General features: G+C 34.2%; 1 protein-coding gene across 3 annotated transcripts in view; it reads left to right on the top strand.

Annotated features, from left to right (window-relative positions):
• LOC106721682 (protein doublesex) overlaps window positions 1-18,852 on the top strand; it is a 100,746-nt gene that overhangs the window by 63,294 nt on the left and 18,600 nt on the right. The window contains exons 3-4 of one of the 3 annotated variants that reach the window (XM_014516704.2): window positions 7,467-7,675; window positions 17,116-17,191. In XM_014516704.2, the coding sequence (XP_014372190.1) occupies window positions 7,467-7,651 (185 nt within the window). In that variant the 3' untranslated portion in view covers window positions 7,652-7,675; window positions 17,116-17,191. Of the gene's footprint in view, window positions 1-7,466; window positions 7,676-17,115; window positions 17,192-18,852 lie in introns of those variants that run through there. The other 2 variants (XR_001357522.2, XM_014516703.2) reach the window with 2 other exon arrangements.

The raw sequence follows: 18,852 nt of genomic DNA on the forward strand, positions 1-18,852 counted from the left end.
TGGCTTAGATATGTACCCTGCACCTGTAGTCCCATGTATTTCCAGTCTAGACTGCTGAAGATGGACTCCAGTACAGCTATGAATATTTTCGGAGATAATGGATCCCCTTGTCTGACTCCTCTTTTTATGGGGAAACTTGGACCAGTGGCCTCAAGTTTTACTCTTCCTGTGTTGTTTTTATAAATGCTTTTTATAACTTTTATGTAGCTTTCATTTACTCCTTGATCTCTTAAGTCTTTCCATATCCTCGTGTGCGACACAGTGTCGAAAGCCTTTTGGTAGTCAACAAAAGCAATGTATAAAGGTCTCTGACGTTCTTGGTACTTTTCTATTATTAATTCTAGTGTGTGTATATGATCTATTGTAGAAAGCTATTTTATATATGAGCCTCAATCCGTCGGGTTTGTTTTCATTAAAATTAAGTTTAGGTTATTTTTTGTGATAAAATGAATTTGTAAAATATCTGATTTCACTTTCTTTACTTATTGGCTTATAGCAAAATAAGATTTTGATACTATTCCAATTAGGAAGTATACAAAATAACATCATAGAAAATGTTCAATAGTAAATGTTACGCTTGGCATCCAATCAATCTAAGTTTAACCAGCTCCACGTTGTTAAGATGTACCACGTTATTCTTAGATCAGCTATCGAGTTAATCCGGTCACTGATCAGTGATATATTGACATGGATAGTTGTCAGTCTGGATGTCTAGTCTACAAATGAAGTCAGTCCGTTTTAAGGATCATGAATGTTGGTGAACACATTCGTGATTAGTATAACGTTTAGATGAAGTTTCAAAAAAAACGTTTTTGTACATCTTAATAATGTTATACATGGGAAAGTTTGGATGGATGGATGTATTTTTGTTAGAAGGTATTTACCAGATCGGCTGCATATATCTCGCTGAAATTTGGCATAGTAGAACATAGCCTGGAAGAACACGTCGGCTACTAATTAAGTAATTTCTTTATTTCCGCGAGGACGAAGTCGCGGGTGATAGCTAGCTAGTGTTTTAATTAATTAGTTGAATTGAAAAGTGTTTTCACCAATCTTAATTCTGCTGATGGAAAACCAATAAAAACGTTTCAATCTAACTTTAGAAACTTTAGTCGTATTAATTTAGTGTTTACAAATCGTAATAGTGTTTTTAGGTCGTCTTTTGTTCATCTATATATATAAAAGAAAGTCGTGTTAGTTACACTATTTATAACTTAAGATCGGTCGAACTGATTTAGCTGAAAATTGATGGGGAGGTAGCTTAGAACTATGAGACGGACATAGGAACTTTTTTATCTTGTGTGCATTTTTTTTTCCGCGCGGACGGAGTCGCGGGTAAAAGCTAGTTTTTAATAAATTTGCATTCGTCCTTTGGAACTTCATTACTGTAGCGTGTCGTGTGTAGATATTCGTTTGGAGATAATTAATAATATTAATATTTCACAATTACATATTTTTATTTATTTACTTATTTTCTATATTAAAAAAATTGAACAACATATACTCGTATACTATATAAAAAAGTACACCACCGGCTGCGGAATGCCATATAACACTATTTAAATGACCACTTACACAAGTAATAAATAAGTATGGCAACTCGCATTTATTCAGCTTTAACCAGTGCATAATATTTAAGTTTCTCTAATCACGTGGGATGTTAAATTATACCTATACGTACATACACTAGCGGTCGTACGCGACCGTTAGCGCAGAATTTAAAAAATGTAACCTATAATAGACTAGCGGTGTCTCGGGGATTAGGCACTTGACTTGCAATCTACAGGTCCTGCGTTCGAATCCCGCCATGTGTTTTTTGAGTTTCGATTTACATATGTACATTTATCCAACGTTCTTCCAGTGAAGGAAAACATCGTGATGCAATCTGAGAAGAAAAAGGCTCCGAGCCCCTCGGTGGAGACGTATAGTGAGATGATGATGATGAACCTATAATATTCCCGTGTGTTTCGACTACTTTCCCGTTAAAATCTAGTCAGAATAGGTCCATAGGTGCACTGTCTAGCACGGCCTTTCATCAGATAATTGTCAATTTATTCGAAGTATATTATAATATGTCATGTGTAGACATTGGGCGATTACCAAAATAATCTGACGCGCAACTCTGTTTTTTTTTTATTCTTAGTTGCATACAGCGACTTGAAACAGAAACGAGTTTAACTGCTACATTGGTTCAAAGATTGTAAGTTTTTGACGTATGTAGGACGATAACCCAAGATTGTTTTTAAAGACGAAACTTTATTTTATTTTACTCGTATTGCATTTAATGCAAAGCAAATAAGGATGTGCAAGTCAATGACCTCGATTTTTTAACAATCGCTAAGAAAGTACGGATTTCAAAGGAAAAAATTTTACGTTTTTTTTTATAAACTAGAAGATTCTAAAACATTGTTTTATAAACTCGAAGATTTTTTTCGATTCTTTTTGAAACGAATTCCAGTTCAATTATTTCTTCATTTGTCATACAGTGAGTCTAGCACGAATATTTGTGACAATCGCCATTGTATCGTCCACAAAATTTATATTAAACTAGCTGTCGCCCGCGACTCCGTCCGCGCGCAGTTAAAAAAACTTAATTGGTGTATGAAAAATAGATAAAAATAAATGTAGCTTATATGACACGTTCGTAGATTTACCATAGCAGCGCCATCTATTGATTACTTACTCAACCCAGTCGAAAGGTATCGACATCTGTTAGAATCATTTGGAGTTAACAGATAATTGTGACTGTCAAATAATAACAGACAAATAATTAGCAATAAATTAAAATTGCGACTATCATTTGAGATTTAAACTATCCTATCTCTCAAGTTGGATCGAACTGCACATGGTGTGCGAATTTTATTATAATCGGTTAAGTGATTTAGGAGTCCATTGAGAACAAACATTGTGACAAGAGATTTATATATATTAAGAAGATTTGGACAGCGCCGCTGGCGTAAACTACACCAAAAATCTCATACTAATTTCGACATAATTGACGATGACGATACGAAGGCGCTTTTCGCAAATATTCGTACTAGGTCCACTGATTATGATTTTAAAATCTATAATTAATTTTAACTACGTTCTCATTAAGATTGAATTAATCACCCGAACACTCCGCGCAAACATTGTGATACAATAAACTCCTTATTTTTATTACATAACGTCACATTTGCTCCAGACTAGAGTAAAGGGGCTCATTGTTTATGTGAATAGGTTATCATGTTTGTATTATGAGTTATCACAACTAGATAGAGCACAATCGACTCTTTTGTGAACAATTTCGCACTCTGACAACGGTACTTTGTTACTGACAAACTAATATATGAATTCAACCTGACTTAGTACGACTCAATGTTATCTCCGCTGTTTTTTTTAATTTAGAATATGTTTAATTTAAATTACTTTTTGATTTTAGTATTAAATTAATAAAGTACTCATCTCATGAATAACAATCCTTGTAATATGTTTGCTCGGTATGCGTTCTTTAAACAAAGGACAGATATTGATAAAACTTAGGAATTATGTTACGAGGATGCCAGAGAAGGGCTTGTGCCCTTAAAATTCAAATATTTTAGAAAATTTAAAGTTTCAACATTTGGTTTGCACATTATTTAGAATTGAAACAGTTACCATGTTCAACTAGACTAGACTACTAGACAACTAGACTCATAAACATTTAATTTAATGATGCAATTACGTATCTATTTACGTAAATATTATAAATAAAAAAAAAATCCCATCTATTTAACAATTTTCATTTCAGCTAATAGTCTTGGAACGTATTTTATTCAAACGGCCTAATTATGTCTACACTTCGCTCATGGTTTATGCATACCGTTTAAATGAACATTATACGTTAACATATGTTTCCACTGGTGCGTACAGTCACGCCATTTATTGTCAGTGAAAATTAAATCATAATCGCTTTTTATCAAGATCATTGGACGATTGAAATATTTTACAATGTAATGTATACAAATATCTCAAAACGTATGTTATAAAGTTAACATATTTAAAGTTTTTTGTCTGTCTGTCAGCAAATCTATGATTATTTTGGGCAACCTTTGATTTCTATATATTATTTTTGAATTTCGGTCAATCTTACTAATATTATAAATACGAATTTTTAAAGGGATGATTGGATGTTTGTTTGAAGGTATCTCCGGAACGGCTGATCGGATCTTGATGTTAGGCACAGATGTAGAACATAGTTTGGTTCAGGTAAAATTTTCATCATTTGAGACCGATGCTTTTGTGCCTCTATTTAATAACTTGCGTCTTTGTATTAAGAAATATTAATTAGGATTTTTTGTAGTTTTTTTTATCATAAGGTCATATCACGAGCAAGTGGCCACCAGAATACGCCTAAATAATGAAGCGACCCCAGCCCATAGATACTCGCAATTGCATATGGGTTGCCTACCTTTAATCAGCAGTTATTGTTTGAAGAATTTATGTAGTTACATTTTAGTTGATTTCCTTTAATAAACATTATTCGATCGAGCCGTCACCAGATGATACGTAGAATGAAATAAACGGAAGTTATACGTCAATAAACAATTAAAGTTGTCGTAATTAAACGATATCAGACAGCTTCGAACGTTTTCTATCATTAGCAAACCAAAATGTCTAGACCTCTCCTGCCTCCCGCGCTCTTAACTGTATCTTACAACTCAACAACGTTAAGTACAATGTCAGGTGTCTCTTTATGTTGGACAGTGCAAATGCACATGTGACAAAATATATACATACATAAATAGTTGGTCGCGTGGTATCTACATATTACTTGGCACAATCGTGAACTCAGACATTCGTATTATGCAAGTACTATTATAACAAAACGTCTTTTTCTCCAGGATGTGGTCATTTTGAAATGAATTTTATTACATTGTGATTGAATATATTTTTGTTTAATTATGTATTATATTAGTAGTTGTGTGGAGAAAATAGCTACTACTATAACGTATGGGATTTAAATAAAGATCATGCGACAATGTAGGCGACTCGTTTGTCTTCGATCGTACATTTTACAGTTCATTACTTCCTTATTTCTTTGATATTGTGCGTTAAATTATTATAATTGTGTCTGTACATATAACTATATATCTACATATATATTACTATTTTTATATCTTTATCATCATGGTCAGGTTGTATTAGGCCTTTCGTACACAATGCTACGTATATCTTCAAAAGCCGACTTATACAGTGCAATGTAATATAGGTTTGTACACCGGCACGCGTCTCCTATATTTTTTCTTATGTCGCCAAAGTCAATCGCTGGCTACCTGATATAAGGGCCTAGCACGCATATTCGTTAGAACGTTGTCGTAACGTCACCGACAAAATTGCGTGTACGAAACGCGTGCAACGCGATACTCGCTACACAAACATATAATATATAGTTCGAAGATTTATGTTGTGTACCAAGGGTCTAACAAGAGGCGACGAGTAATGTCGTTTCTTGTTTCCAGATGACGCCTTTATTTTTTTTAAAGTGTATCACTCTTACACTCTTGCACCTCCGATGTAGTACGTTTAATGGTTTAAATATTTTATTTTTAAGCCCAACGTATTTTGTTGCAAGTCAACTTGCAGTAATCGAATACGCAATGTTTTGTTTTCGGTCAATTAAATATTAAATCTGACCTGGGTGGTAGGTAGGCAATGGTTATTGAAAGAATGACACTTGATCTCGTAATTAATTTTTTAATTAATATTTTCTGGCCTGGATACTAGTCCTTTTGGCCTTGATCTCGTAACAAATTTCGAAATTGCCATCCTTTTTATTCCTTCTTATTCTATCTTTGAAAAAAAAAAAAAGAAACAAGAGTGAAAGAGACTGGCAAGTAAAGTAAATTTTTTACTTATTCTAACTACAACCTTTAGTTGATTCTCTATTATATTATGATTAATTTCAATCAATCTGTATATACATCTATATTAGGAAACAAAAATTCTTGAGAAAAATAATTTGTTAATTGTGATTTCTAACTTTTTTATCAAAAAGTTCTGCTGGCGGTACTTTTGGATATATACGTTGTTGAAGTAGTTTCAAATTTAATATTAGGTCCTTACATATGAAATTGGCGTTTTTCGTACTGGCCACTTTAATCACGAATTTCTCCTCTTTGGTAAGGAATTCCAAATTCAAATTTGTACAGCTATAGACTCATGTATTTGTGGTTCGATGACCGTCATTCATTTGTTTTTTTTCTTCTGTTTTTTTCTGTTTGCGTCACTCATTTTACAAAATGGAAAACTTAAAATATCGCATTATTTACGAGTACGAGTTCCGCCGTGGTACTAGTGCTGCGGAAACGACTCGAAGGGTGAATGATGTGTATGGCGGTCGTGTTGCAAAAGAAAACACAGTTCGTTTTTGGTTCCAACGTTTTCGTTCTGGAAATTTCGATCTGCAGAACAAGCCCCGTGGACGGCCTGAGACTCAAGTTGATAATGAAGAGTTGAAGGCTATTGTGGAAGCGGATCCATCGCAAACCACGTCCGAGTTAGCTGCAGGCTGCGATGTTAGTGATAAAACTGTTTTAATTCACTTGAAGCAAATTGGGAAGATTAAAAAGCTTGAAAGGTGGGTACCTCACGAATTGACTGTAGCAAACCGGCAAACGCGCGTCGACTGTTGCGTTACATTACTGAACCGGCACAATAATGAAGGTATTTTAAACCGAATCATTACCTGTGATGAAAAATGGGTTCTTTACGATAATCGGAAGCGCTCAGCACAATGGTTGGATCCTGGCCAGCCAGCCAAATCCTGCCCCAAGCGAAAATTAACCCCAAAAAAGTTACTTGTAAGCGTTTGGTGGACTAGTGCCGGTATTGTTCATTACAGTTTTCTCAAATCTGGCCAGACTATTACGGCTGATGTCTATTGTCAGCAATTGCAAACCATGATGGAAAAGCTAGCGGCTAAACAACCTAGGCTGGTCAATCGCTCCACGCCACTGCTGCTTCACGACAACGCTAGACCACACACTGCGCAACAGACGGCTACTAAAGTAGAAGAGCTTCAATTGGAAAGTCTAAGACATCCTCCGTACTCCCCGGACCTTGCTCCAACAGATTACCATTTTTTTCGAAATTTGGATAACTTCTTGCAAGGGAAAAAATTCAACTCCGATGGGGCAGTCCAAATCGCCTTCAAAGATTTTATTGATTCCCGTCCGACTGGTTTTTTTAGTAAAGGGATCAATGAACTACCTATGAGATGGCAAAAGTGCATAGAAAAATTTGGTTCATACTTTGATTAATTAAATATATTATATTAAAAAATATTCGACTTTTTGTTCCTCCCATACAAAACGCCAATTTCATATGTAAGGACCTAATATTTTAGCGATTCGAGCGAAAAAATAAGCGGTATTTGCGAAGATGTTTACTTGGTGCTAAGTCATCGTATGTATGAAGGTGTATTGATTGCCTTGGTTGTGATACAGCTCACTGGGTGGTGCACCAGTGGCGGCTGTACGAGCGGTCGCTGTGCTCGCTGCTGGAGCTGCAAGCGCGCAAGGGCACGTATTGCTGCTCCTCGCAGTACGTTCTCGCGCCGGAGTACGGTCAGCATCTGCTGCCGCTGCAACTCACAACGCAGCGCCATTCTCCGCCGCCCGCGCACTTGTAGCGGTACGACCACGCGCCGAACTTGGTGAGTACAACTTATTAATCATATTTACTTGAAATTCCCAACGCTAGAATTAGCCTAGATCGAAAATACAAAAAAAAAAATCATCCAGAAAGACAATCGTACTTATTATAGTTACACACGAGGGCAGAAGAGACTGACGAAACTGTAGTGTTCCATCTCGAGGCATTGTTGGTTCGATCAAAAGTAGTACTGGACTGTCTACTGTTCTGCCGCTGTGTGAAACTAACATAGCAGACCACCGGCGCAGCAACCCCACCATGCTCTACTCTAAGGTTGCCTCTTACACAACCGTTGGTTTTATTTACTGTTGTGTTTATTGACCCTACTAAACTAACAAACGAATTAAATTAAACGCTCAGGTTAATTATAATATTAGGTATAGAAAATTAAAATTACATCTATATAAAAAACAATTCTTTGTTAGTGTTTTGCCGTTGGGCCAATCGGGTTACCAATAAACCAGCCAAATGGGGTTTTTCCCTTTGCTTCGAATAATTAAAGGGGAAATTCAGCCCAACGGAAAACATACTACTTGAGCAAAGCCATGACTTAACTTTGTGTATTCTAGAAAGATAAAAAGATAAAGCAGTTGTGCACTAATGAACTACTTCTCTCTCAAATAATAACCTTTGCTCTATTTATTTTAGTACGAGATACTGTTTCAGTGTATTGTAATATTTATTATTTAATATATCCTGAGAGCAACTGCCACTTACCTGCCTCAGTATCATGCGCTTTATCTTAACGATGCCATCAATTCAACGAAGAGCCCGAATGATAGGTTATAAAGTCCTTCTAGTGATAACTATAAAGTGAAACGCACCACTGTAAACACCGCTCTAGTCTTCAGTTATTACCTATAAAGACTGCAAATAATACTTTCCTATTGTGTATTCAGAATATGACTGTCGATTGTTTATTCGAAATAAGTCGAATTCAAGTTTCCACTGCAGTAAAACGTTTACAGAAACATAGTCTTCTTTTATTTCCAAATAGAATGGGCATGACAATAATTGGAACGAAGTTCCTTATCGCGCGTTGTGAAAGGGGGCTAGACGGAAAAAATTCTTACGAAAAGTTGTCACGACACTTTTTGCTATAGTAAGCTATTGTAAGCTGTGCGGCGTCGCATGTTTCTCTGTCTGTCTCTCTCTCTCTCTCTCTCTCTTATAGAAAGCAAGCCAGATATTTTCATTTCTATTTCGCATTGAACAGTGTGGTGTCGCGACTTAAAAAAATGAAAAAAAAATTATTACAATTTCTTCACTAATTAATCGAAAGGAACTTTGTTCCATCCGGATGTCCCTTGACACCTCTCAAGTTTTTTTTTTTATAGGAGTGAAAATCACGGTAGCGTAAAATATGTGTTCTTACGGGACTTTACTTTTACCCAACTCTATGTATGGTCTTTCTGAAACGTGACTTCAGACTTTAAGAATAACATTTAATAATGATTTAAAGTTACCTTAAACAAAAGACTATGTTACGTGGCGTGTTATACCTGACAGAGGCGTCTAGTGTGACGCGAAAGTACTGCCTATTTCCTAGTAGCCGGCTTCCTAGCACTTCAGAGTTGCCTTAGTAATAAAACTACCGGTGCTATAATAGCTGTCTCGTTCCTTCATGCTTTTGTAGCCGTGCGAAAGGGAGACGTAGATATGCTTTTATAGCGTCCCGCCGTTTTTCCCCCAACAAAATTTTTAACTGCAAAGCACTCGTAAACTTTAAGCAGTCTCGCTTCGAGAAAAGTATTAAAGCGATTTGTATTTTATATTTTATAAGATTAAGAATTTTCACTGTGACGAAATAGACACGCTTTCAGTGGCAATGTACTTTTTTTATAAAATCATGAGCATAAAACATCAAACATTTCAACCTACATAAGTAACTTTTAAACCTAATACATATGAGTAATATACTCGCTAAACCTTTAGAACCTTTTCCTCAATATACATCCAAACTGATGACTTAATACATGCCTGTATAAATCGTAAAACAAAATGTTTATGATCATTCCTAGACGATCCGTCTGCAAAGCATTATCTATCGGAAGCTTCTCCAAATGTAATCCAAATTATAGCTGAATAGCATACTCTATATGTCATACTTGTGCGTAATATTACTGATTCATTTAAATGTCATTTAACTAATAAATAAATTTTATTATCTCATTTATATTCAAGGGCATAGTATAAAGTACACAAAGGAGTTTAATAGTGTTTGTCCAATGACCTACCACAAGGCGAGACCCATTTAAAAATGGAACACTGGTACCAGACGCTCGTAAAACGAACCTTTGAGTGCTTGCCCTTCTTTATATCGACACTCGAGTATAAAAGTCAGTCGCTAATTTATTATCTATACTAAGAATACCATTTACTTTCGCAAAGACATTTTGATTACACAGTTATGTGGAAAACATAAAGTACTAGGACTTGCTCGCGACTATGTCTGCTCGGAATTTAAATATCTAATTATAAATGTAGGCTATGGGACCCGGGGATAGTGTACCTTCTCAATAAAGAATGAATTTTTCAAATCGGTTCAGTAGTTTCAGTAATATAAGTAGGTATATATAGTATATATAAAAAGTTTGAGAGTCTATGGTTCGACAATACACACTTTGAACTTTAATATAAAATCTATATAAGCCGATCCAGGAACAATTTCATAACGTATTCTACGATCCAAACATCCAAGATCTTGTACCTAAAAAAGTAAACGGATTCAGATTAAACCAGGATATCTCATTGATTTCCATCTAGTCTAAAATATTAAAAGGATTCCGATGACATTTATGACCTCAAACATAATTTCCGAATGATAATAAGTCGCTAATCAAATAAAGGATATTTTTCCATTAATTAAATAATAATTTTAATTACTTTATCTGCAAAAGCAATCATTACGATTATAAGGCAAATAAAAGGGGAATTAAATTAATTTTATTACTAGTATGCAACGGTGAACGCTTCTTATTATTGAACAGTATATTCGTTGACTTTTATGAGGATGTCATTTGTTAATTTACCACAGCACTGGTGGTATAGAAATATCATGTATAAATATCGACGATGAAACTCTGTCACCGCACTACTGTAACGTCTGCCGATCGTAAAACTTTTCGCGTGTAAATGTCGCTTTTTGACATTAGCATCTGCAGCCCTGCGTGGAATTTATGTTGTAAGTCTAGCCGTAGGTTTTCATCGCCAAAACTAATGTGTAAAACAATAATAATAATAATAACTGCTTTATTGTAACACTCATATACACAATTATGTGGAAGCCTTGGTTCCTGAACTAGGGCAAAGCCCTGTATTTCAGGAGCCAATCCCTTCCCCCATTATTATCATCATTAAATTAATTTTACATTTAGTGACAAAAGAGAAGAATACAATAATTTATGATTTTCAAAAAAAAAAAAACAAAAAAAAAATAAAAGATAACTAACTTATTTTCGATTTTTTAAAACACACGTATGCAAAAAAACATATTTGCTCTCTCACTCTCAGTGTCTTGAAAAGAACAGAGAATAACATGTTTTTGTACAGGTGTTCGAAGACTCATGAATTAAATAAAATTACATACACACCCTAAACCTAGAGGGCGCGACAGAGATCATGTACATACGTCCCTTTGATCCAAGGAATAAATTGACGGCGCATCTAAAGTGAAAAATAGCAATTATTTTGGCAATGTCACGCTTTAATTATACTAATATTATATTAAGTACCTATAAAACCATTTTTTAATTCACCATTTATTTATTGTTATGTTAAACTTAGTAGAATTTGTTAAAATTTATCTGTAAATTATTCCTATGTAGTTATACTATTATGAAGCAAACGATTTGACCTGAATTTTATTTATTTTTAAATATAAAATTTAGGTATAATTATTAAACAATAATATAATATCAAGGAAATAATACGAGCAATTACAAATTATATTATAGATTGTATAAATCTTTTGCAGTAAATCTAAAATGAATGTCCGTATTGATATGCTTGGACAATATTTTATAGGTTATTTTAGGTAGATACGTTTTACGACTGGAGACGGGGCGCACGGCTCTATCTGTCTAGGTTTTATATGACCTAGCGTAAGACTATTTCGAGATAATGTTATGCTTTTATATTGAGCAGTTAAAGATATGCAGCGATTGAGTTTAAAAGGAGATGAATCTGTTCCTTATTTGATTAGTTTAGTAGTTAATTAATCTAATACAACCTAAGTTTCTCTACAATTGCTTAAACTTTATATTAATAACTAGCTTTTACGCGCGACTCCGTCCGCGCGGAATAAAAAAATAAAAAACGGGGAAAAAATTAACCTATGTCCGTTTCCTGGTTCTAAGCTACCTGCCCACCAATTTTCAGTCAAATCGATTCAGTCGTTCTTGAGTTATAAATAGTGTAACTAACACGACTTTCTTTTATATATATAAGATAGATGTACCACCAACTTGAAAAATTTTATTTACACTTGGTAGTCAATACTTCATGCTACCAGTGTTTACTCATCTTAACTATCTAATGCCCGCATTCTGAAAGAGTTATAGTTTTTGTAATTAGGAACACATGTAACTACAGGAGCGATTTTCTGCAGTATTAACTTCGAGGTTTCAAGTATACAGTATGTTAAAAGTTTTTGTAAAACAGGTTCATAGTACATCTGTTGTCCTTAGACCTTAAAAGTCATTTAAGGACTAGAACTATATTTAAGTAAAATAAATTGTTAAATTACTTAATTCAAATACCCAAGATGGACTGACAAAAAGACTTTAATTGAAAACATACGAGTATGTAATTCTAAACATGGAATTAACGATGAAGTTTTTTTTATCGATTTATGATGGCATAGTAGTGAAGAAATTTAATAAGCACCATTTTATTTTAATAAACTTGTAAAGTACTCTTCAACACATTCAGCATTTTATCTATCAGCCCTAGAGCGTTAATATTTTAGTCAAATTGTAGTAATATATTTTTTTGTTTATTATTATGCGGTTTTTAGTAACATTTTAGCCCACTAAACTAATCTATAATGTGCTTGCCACTATTCTATTAATTAAGAATATAAACAGTTATTATTATCTAAGCATCCTAGTGCTTGGATATCATGGCGCATTTAATTGTGCAGTTGGACTGTAATAATACTGCGCAGTTATAACTGAAGGTGTGTAGCGGGCTTAACAAGGATGCCAGTTAGTTACGGCGTGTTGTGTCGACGTTTGTAAGCTGGCATTTTAAAAGTACAAGGGGATGGGGTAGATAAGAAAAGAATTATATGTTCGGACTATAAAACCGGTGGAAACTCAGTACAATAAATAATTTATAATTAAGTGCATGCTCGACAAAAATAAAGAATAATTAAAAATGAAATTCACTCAAATTATTTAATTCTATTGTTGTTACAAAAGACAAATGTATATATCGACGCCCCCAAAGAATAATCCCGTAATGCACTCTTACCGTGTTTTTGCTTTTCCGTCGACTTCGGCATCTAAAGGTCCTATTACACGTTGTGAATTTTTTTTATATTTTTCTTAATGTTAATTACGGAGATAAAAAGTCATTATTGAAACAGATTTTTTTTTATTTCCGGTATTATAATTTTTCCTTTATAGCACAGAATACGCCCGGAATTTATGTATCTATGTGTTTTGGTATCTAAAAGATTCTTGTACAATAATTATTGACGAAGTTATTAAAGAAATACGGTTTTTTTGCTTCTCCTGAAAAATTTGATTTTTCCTATTACGGGGTTATTCGGTGGGGGCGTCGATATGTAAATAATTTTATCCCTTAAAATCCTTAAATTCCTTTTTGTGTATATTTTTTTCTGGCTCTAAACACGATACTTTTTTAATTATGCACATGGATGTCGATAATTATAAATTTCTTTTTAAGACTTTATTACCTTTGGACAAGCTAATGCTGTTTAATTGTCTGCTAATTGGACACCTGACATTAATATGCGTTCACATTTTGAAATTAATACTAATGTTCACACGAGTGCAGCACAGAGATACAGAACAGTAATACAAAACAGTACTGTACTACGGCGGCATTTTGCGTTCAAACAATAGCAGTACTGCACTGTCTACTACTCTGTCGTACTCTTCTATCTTCGTGTGAACATGGCATTACCAGTTCGTTATGTTTACATACTGTTGTAGTATTATGGTGATAGGACAGCACTTGATCACCTGTCGTCTCACTCATTAAAGATGAACTATTTACAAATCATTAGCGCTGATCATCGTTTGTTGAAGAGACTAGAAATATCAACTTTAAAGTTAAGAGGTGTAAGGTCGAGATTACAGCTGACTGTTCGTGTACATCTCCTGCTTTTTTTCACATTACTAAGTCAACGATTTCATTTTTTAACTATTCTAGCCTTGTTATTCTTCTTTCATTCTTCGTTTAAACACGCTCAAAACTAACAATTTTTTTCACAACATTAAATTAAACGTTTTGAACAACTGCAATGAATTCATTTACATTTTAATTCTCTTTTCCATGCTTCAGACTCAAATCATCGTTAAAAATCTCATTCATTAATTTTTTTATATCAAAAGGTGGCAAACAGCCACATGAATTCGCCGGAATTTTGCAACCTATCTTGTTGTTTTCTACTTATGCAATCTTTCAATAAATCCTAATGTCCAGAATTGTAGATAACGACTATCCACGTTATTTAACCGCTGTATCATTTGCATTAAAACCGTTTGTTTTCTCTCTTTTTCGGAATAGAATGAACGGAACGATAATGTTTTCAACTGAGGAAAAGTGTTGATATATTGTACACGCCATGCCTAGAAATCTCGTTATTTTAACTGTACGATGCGACTGCAATGACATGAACATGAACAAATATTGTCATCCCTTAATGTTCTTTAAAGAAATAGACACAACAATATGTGTCAATACGATGAAGTCAACAGTAACATGCCTCAGCCGAGAAATCGTCTAGTAACCGACAAAGCAGGTGATGCGGCAGTGTAAGTAGGGCTTCATCCTGGCCGTGCTACGGTCACTGGGATTATCAGCTTAACTTGTCTGTATTTCTCACTGGACGCATTACTGATAACTAGTTCACTAATAATTTCAACAGCACTTTACATAGTACACACAACTCAGGACTGTAACCCAGAAAGGTAGACAGAGATCACGGACGTGATTTTGTGTGGTCAAATGAACCTCCGCAATCCACTTTTCGCCATTCATCGTCGCCCTCAGTTTCTCCCGGGAATTCACACATATGTGCGGTTGCATCACGATGTTTTCCTTCACAGTACAAACGTCCGATAAATATACATATGTAAATCGAAAAACACATTGGTACATGGCGGGATTCGAACCCTGGACCTGCAGATTGCAAGTCAAGTGCTTAACCCCTGAGCCACCGATGCTCTAAAACTAATTAGGCCAAAAGATCTTTTTAAAGGGGAAGAATCGATTATCATCTTTGGTCAAAAAATTATCCTACAGTCGGTTACAATTATTATCTTACTTACGAAATTTTGTAGTTTGACCTGCGGACAAACAAACTCATCCTACATATTAGTTTAATAAAACAATTTAACCTAATAACTAAGAACTAAACTAACATAAGATGCACAACTTTGCCCACCCTGACAACAAACTCGTGGGACTTAACTTGAAAAACAAATGGACATCATAACATAAACGACACAAACTGGAGGCATTTTTTTTTTGATAAATACCCGCTGCCTGCTTCCTCGTCATCTTTGCAAGATTCAGATTTAAATTATAAGGCAGTATATTTACAACGTGTGAACATGTGTTTACTGAGCCGGAGTTAAACATCGCAGAGGGCACAATGATAGTTTCATCTGCATTTCGTTTGATGTAATCTCTGACATTATTGGTGCAATTTGTCCGATTGATTCACTTACGAAGCCACGCTCGTAAATTACGACATAACTAGCTTCGCCTCTGGCTCTCCTTGCCATGTATTATGTTAATACAACCGCATCTAAAATACAAAGTAAGCCATTTTTTCTGTATACACTTTAATGATATGGAATTTTTAATGTTGGGTTTCGGTAGCGGCTTCAGTTTTCTTTCTTGAGTTATTGCAGATTCATGAGCTTTGATAGAAACTTTGATTGAGGATCTTTTGAATTGCCTCAACAATAAATGGCTTTATTTTGACATGTAATTTAATTTCAGTTCAGTTTACTGTTTTACGCAGTTAATTACGCTTTATTAAACACTGAAATGCATTGATAGTCCAAATTTAAAACTAAACATACGGTTAAGCCCTTCACGATGTAAATTGTAAATTTTCGAAGCCTGGCAATTTTATTCAATAGAGGTTTGTACAGATACACGCGTCACTGAGATTTATTTCTTTAGTCCCCAAAACCGATCGCCTTAAAAATAAAGGGGCTTACTATATTTTAGACTTTTGTAACAAGCCATATTTTCCTCAAAAAAAGCTACTAAATTTATATCCAAATCTGTTCAATGATTAAGGGATAAAGCGCACAAGTATTTTTATTGATACACACTTCGAAAGGTGTATACAAATGCTACATTAGCCAGCACCAAGTTTTTGTGAATCCTTCACATGTTTATACGATATTGGACAATTTTTTCGATACATAAAAATTTCGTTGTAACTTTGATTAGTACAAAAATCTTAGCTTACTTAAATAGTGTAGGTACAAATTTCATTGGTAGTCAAGTCAGAAAATGTAATTATTTAAAAACAAACAAGCAAAGCTACAATCGTACTTGATAATCAAACACAACAATGTAGAACATGATTCCCAGATATTACAAACCCGCAACAAACATACAATTTCATTTTAAAGATTGAAACGTTTTATTTGCCGCGTCCCGTGCGATTATATCAGTTGCTTGTAATCGGAGTAAGTCATTACAAGTTTTTATGTCATTAGAGGACAGTCAGTTGTTATTTACAAGATTTGATACATTAATGTAACGACCACACTTGTATATTATTAAGCATTTATATATTTGCAAACTTTTGTTTTACAAATGACTGGCATTTACTTTCGTTGCATTGTAGTTTTTCGTTTAAATATTTTAAATATTTTTAATACCAAGTGCCAAACCAGTAAGTCACTTGGTATCTCTAAAATGGTAAAGTCACCGCTGCCTATAAACATCTGGAACAAACTAAAGAGTTTTAGATGCGATAAGTACTTTGGATATAAGAAATTATGTTCATCCCCTTCGCATCTCGCTATATGAAGGAGTAGCACTTATCAGACTAAACGTGGATATTCACTCCATGCCTGTCTTCTGTGTGTACGTAGTATTTCACCGGTTCAGAGGGCGATTCGTACAGCAGCTAATGCTTCTGCGGTCTCTACTATTGTTAAACACGCATGTACGCATGTTGTATTCAATTTAACGTGAAGAATATCGTATTCTTTACAGACACATTGCTGACAGCCCGAGGGCCAGCGTACGCGAAATCACAATTGAGTCTGAGCAACGGACAGGACGAATATTGTGCCAAATTCAGATGTTTTTTTAAGAATAATTTCTACCATAATATTTGTAACCTTAAAGTTGTTACATAGCTGTTTACGGGTCCGTAAAGTATCGAATATATTTGTTATTTCTATATATTCCTGATCTTATTATAAATGTTAATTGATAAGGATAATTAAATAATTATAAACATATCCTAAAATAGTTTTGTTTCATCTCTTCCGGTACCTAAATAAAGTTCAGTGAATTAAAATCATACAACAATTACACTCATTAACATTAGATGAATCTTTCGCTAAAATAATATTAAGGCAAAAAGATAGTAATAATGTAGTTAGTTGAAAACATTAGTATATTCTTTTTTATATTATAAGGTGTCAAACGTGCGCGCGGCCACCTGAAACACCGAAATAGCGTAGCGACCACTGCCCATAGACATCAGCAATTGCTTCGGGAGTAAGTAACGCAAATAAAGAGAATATTTCCTATTCCAATGCTTCATCTTCTCCATCAAATCTTCCCCTTCCCATCTTTCCTTTATAAGAAAAGGGTAGGAAGGGAAAGAAGACTAATATTAGTCCTCTTGAATGGAATATTGTGAATTTTAATTAAAAACTTAAAGTTTACAAACTCATGTGACTTTCTTTTCAGAAATTAGATAATTACAATCCTTACAACGCAGACCCAAGATACTATTACATATGGCTGTAATAAATTGTATTTTGTAGTGTAATAATTAACACAGCACCTGCCGTAGATGTATAAAAACAGCTAAAGAATGTCAAAATTCATTAACGCATCTATGACAACTTTTTTATCAATGCAAAATAATTACAGAATTCCATATTTGTACTACAATGCCACGATGTTGCAAGGATCATAACACATTTCCTCGTTACGATTATTATTTCCTAGGAATCTGACTCAGTTTAGGTCGGATTAATATAGGAAGATATAAAATAACCTTCAAAGCCAAAATTATAAAATGCCTCATTGAAGAAAGAATTTTTAATATTCACTACTTTTTGAGTATAAATTTCTATTACCTATAGACTTTACTGATAGATCATTATCGCATGTAAAAAATCTTAATTAGATAATATAGACATTTTCGTCTGTGACAGGAGGTGCATTCCAAAGTAATTCAGGTTAAGGCTCGTATCGGAATATATTATTACGCATTGGCATTTATAGATCTCCTCTTTATTGGCGTCAACGAATACTAACAAGACGTGATTGGAGAAAATGTGTAGAAGTTCAAGGCTATGAAACATTTTATTGAACTTTTCTAAGACTAAAACAAAATAGGTAAATTTAAAACATCAATCAACATACATATGTGACCCGATGGCATAAAGACAACTATTACAATAGCCCATTAGCGAACTCCTGTCAATAAAAAAAATATCTGTTACATATTTTCTCATAGGACTAAATGTGATAACAGCCATTCTCTCATAGAGCCAGAAAAAAATATAATTTCTCGCCACATAGTAGGTTCTACTGCTGATTTTAACCTATTTAAAAAAATAATTATTTCTATATATTCGGTTAGAAAGCGAATATTTTATACAAAAGTTGATAAATTTAGCACGAAAGAATCAAACGCGACTTTCGTTCTTCGATTCACGGATAAAAACATCGAGTGCGGATGGCATTCCGATCGCCTTGTTTAGCGAG

Source organism: Papilio machaon, chromosome 17, assembly GCF_912999745.1.
Source record: "Papilio machaon chromosome 17, ilPapMach1.1, whole genome shotgun sequence".
Classification (NCBI taxonomy): domain Eukaryota; kingdom Metazoa; phylum Arthropoda; class Insecta; order Lepidoptera; family Papilionidae; genus Papilio; species Papilio machaon.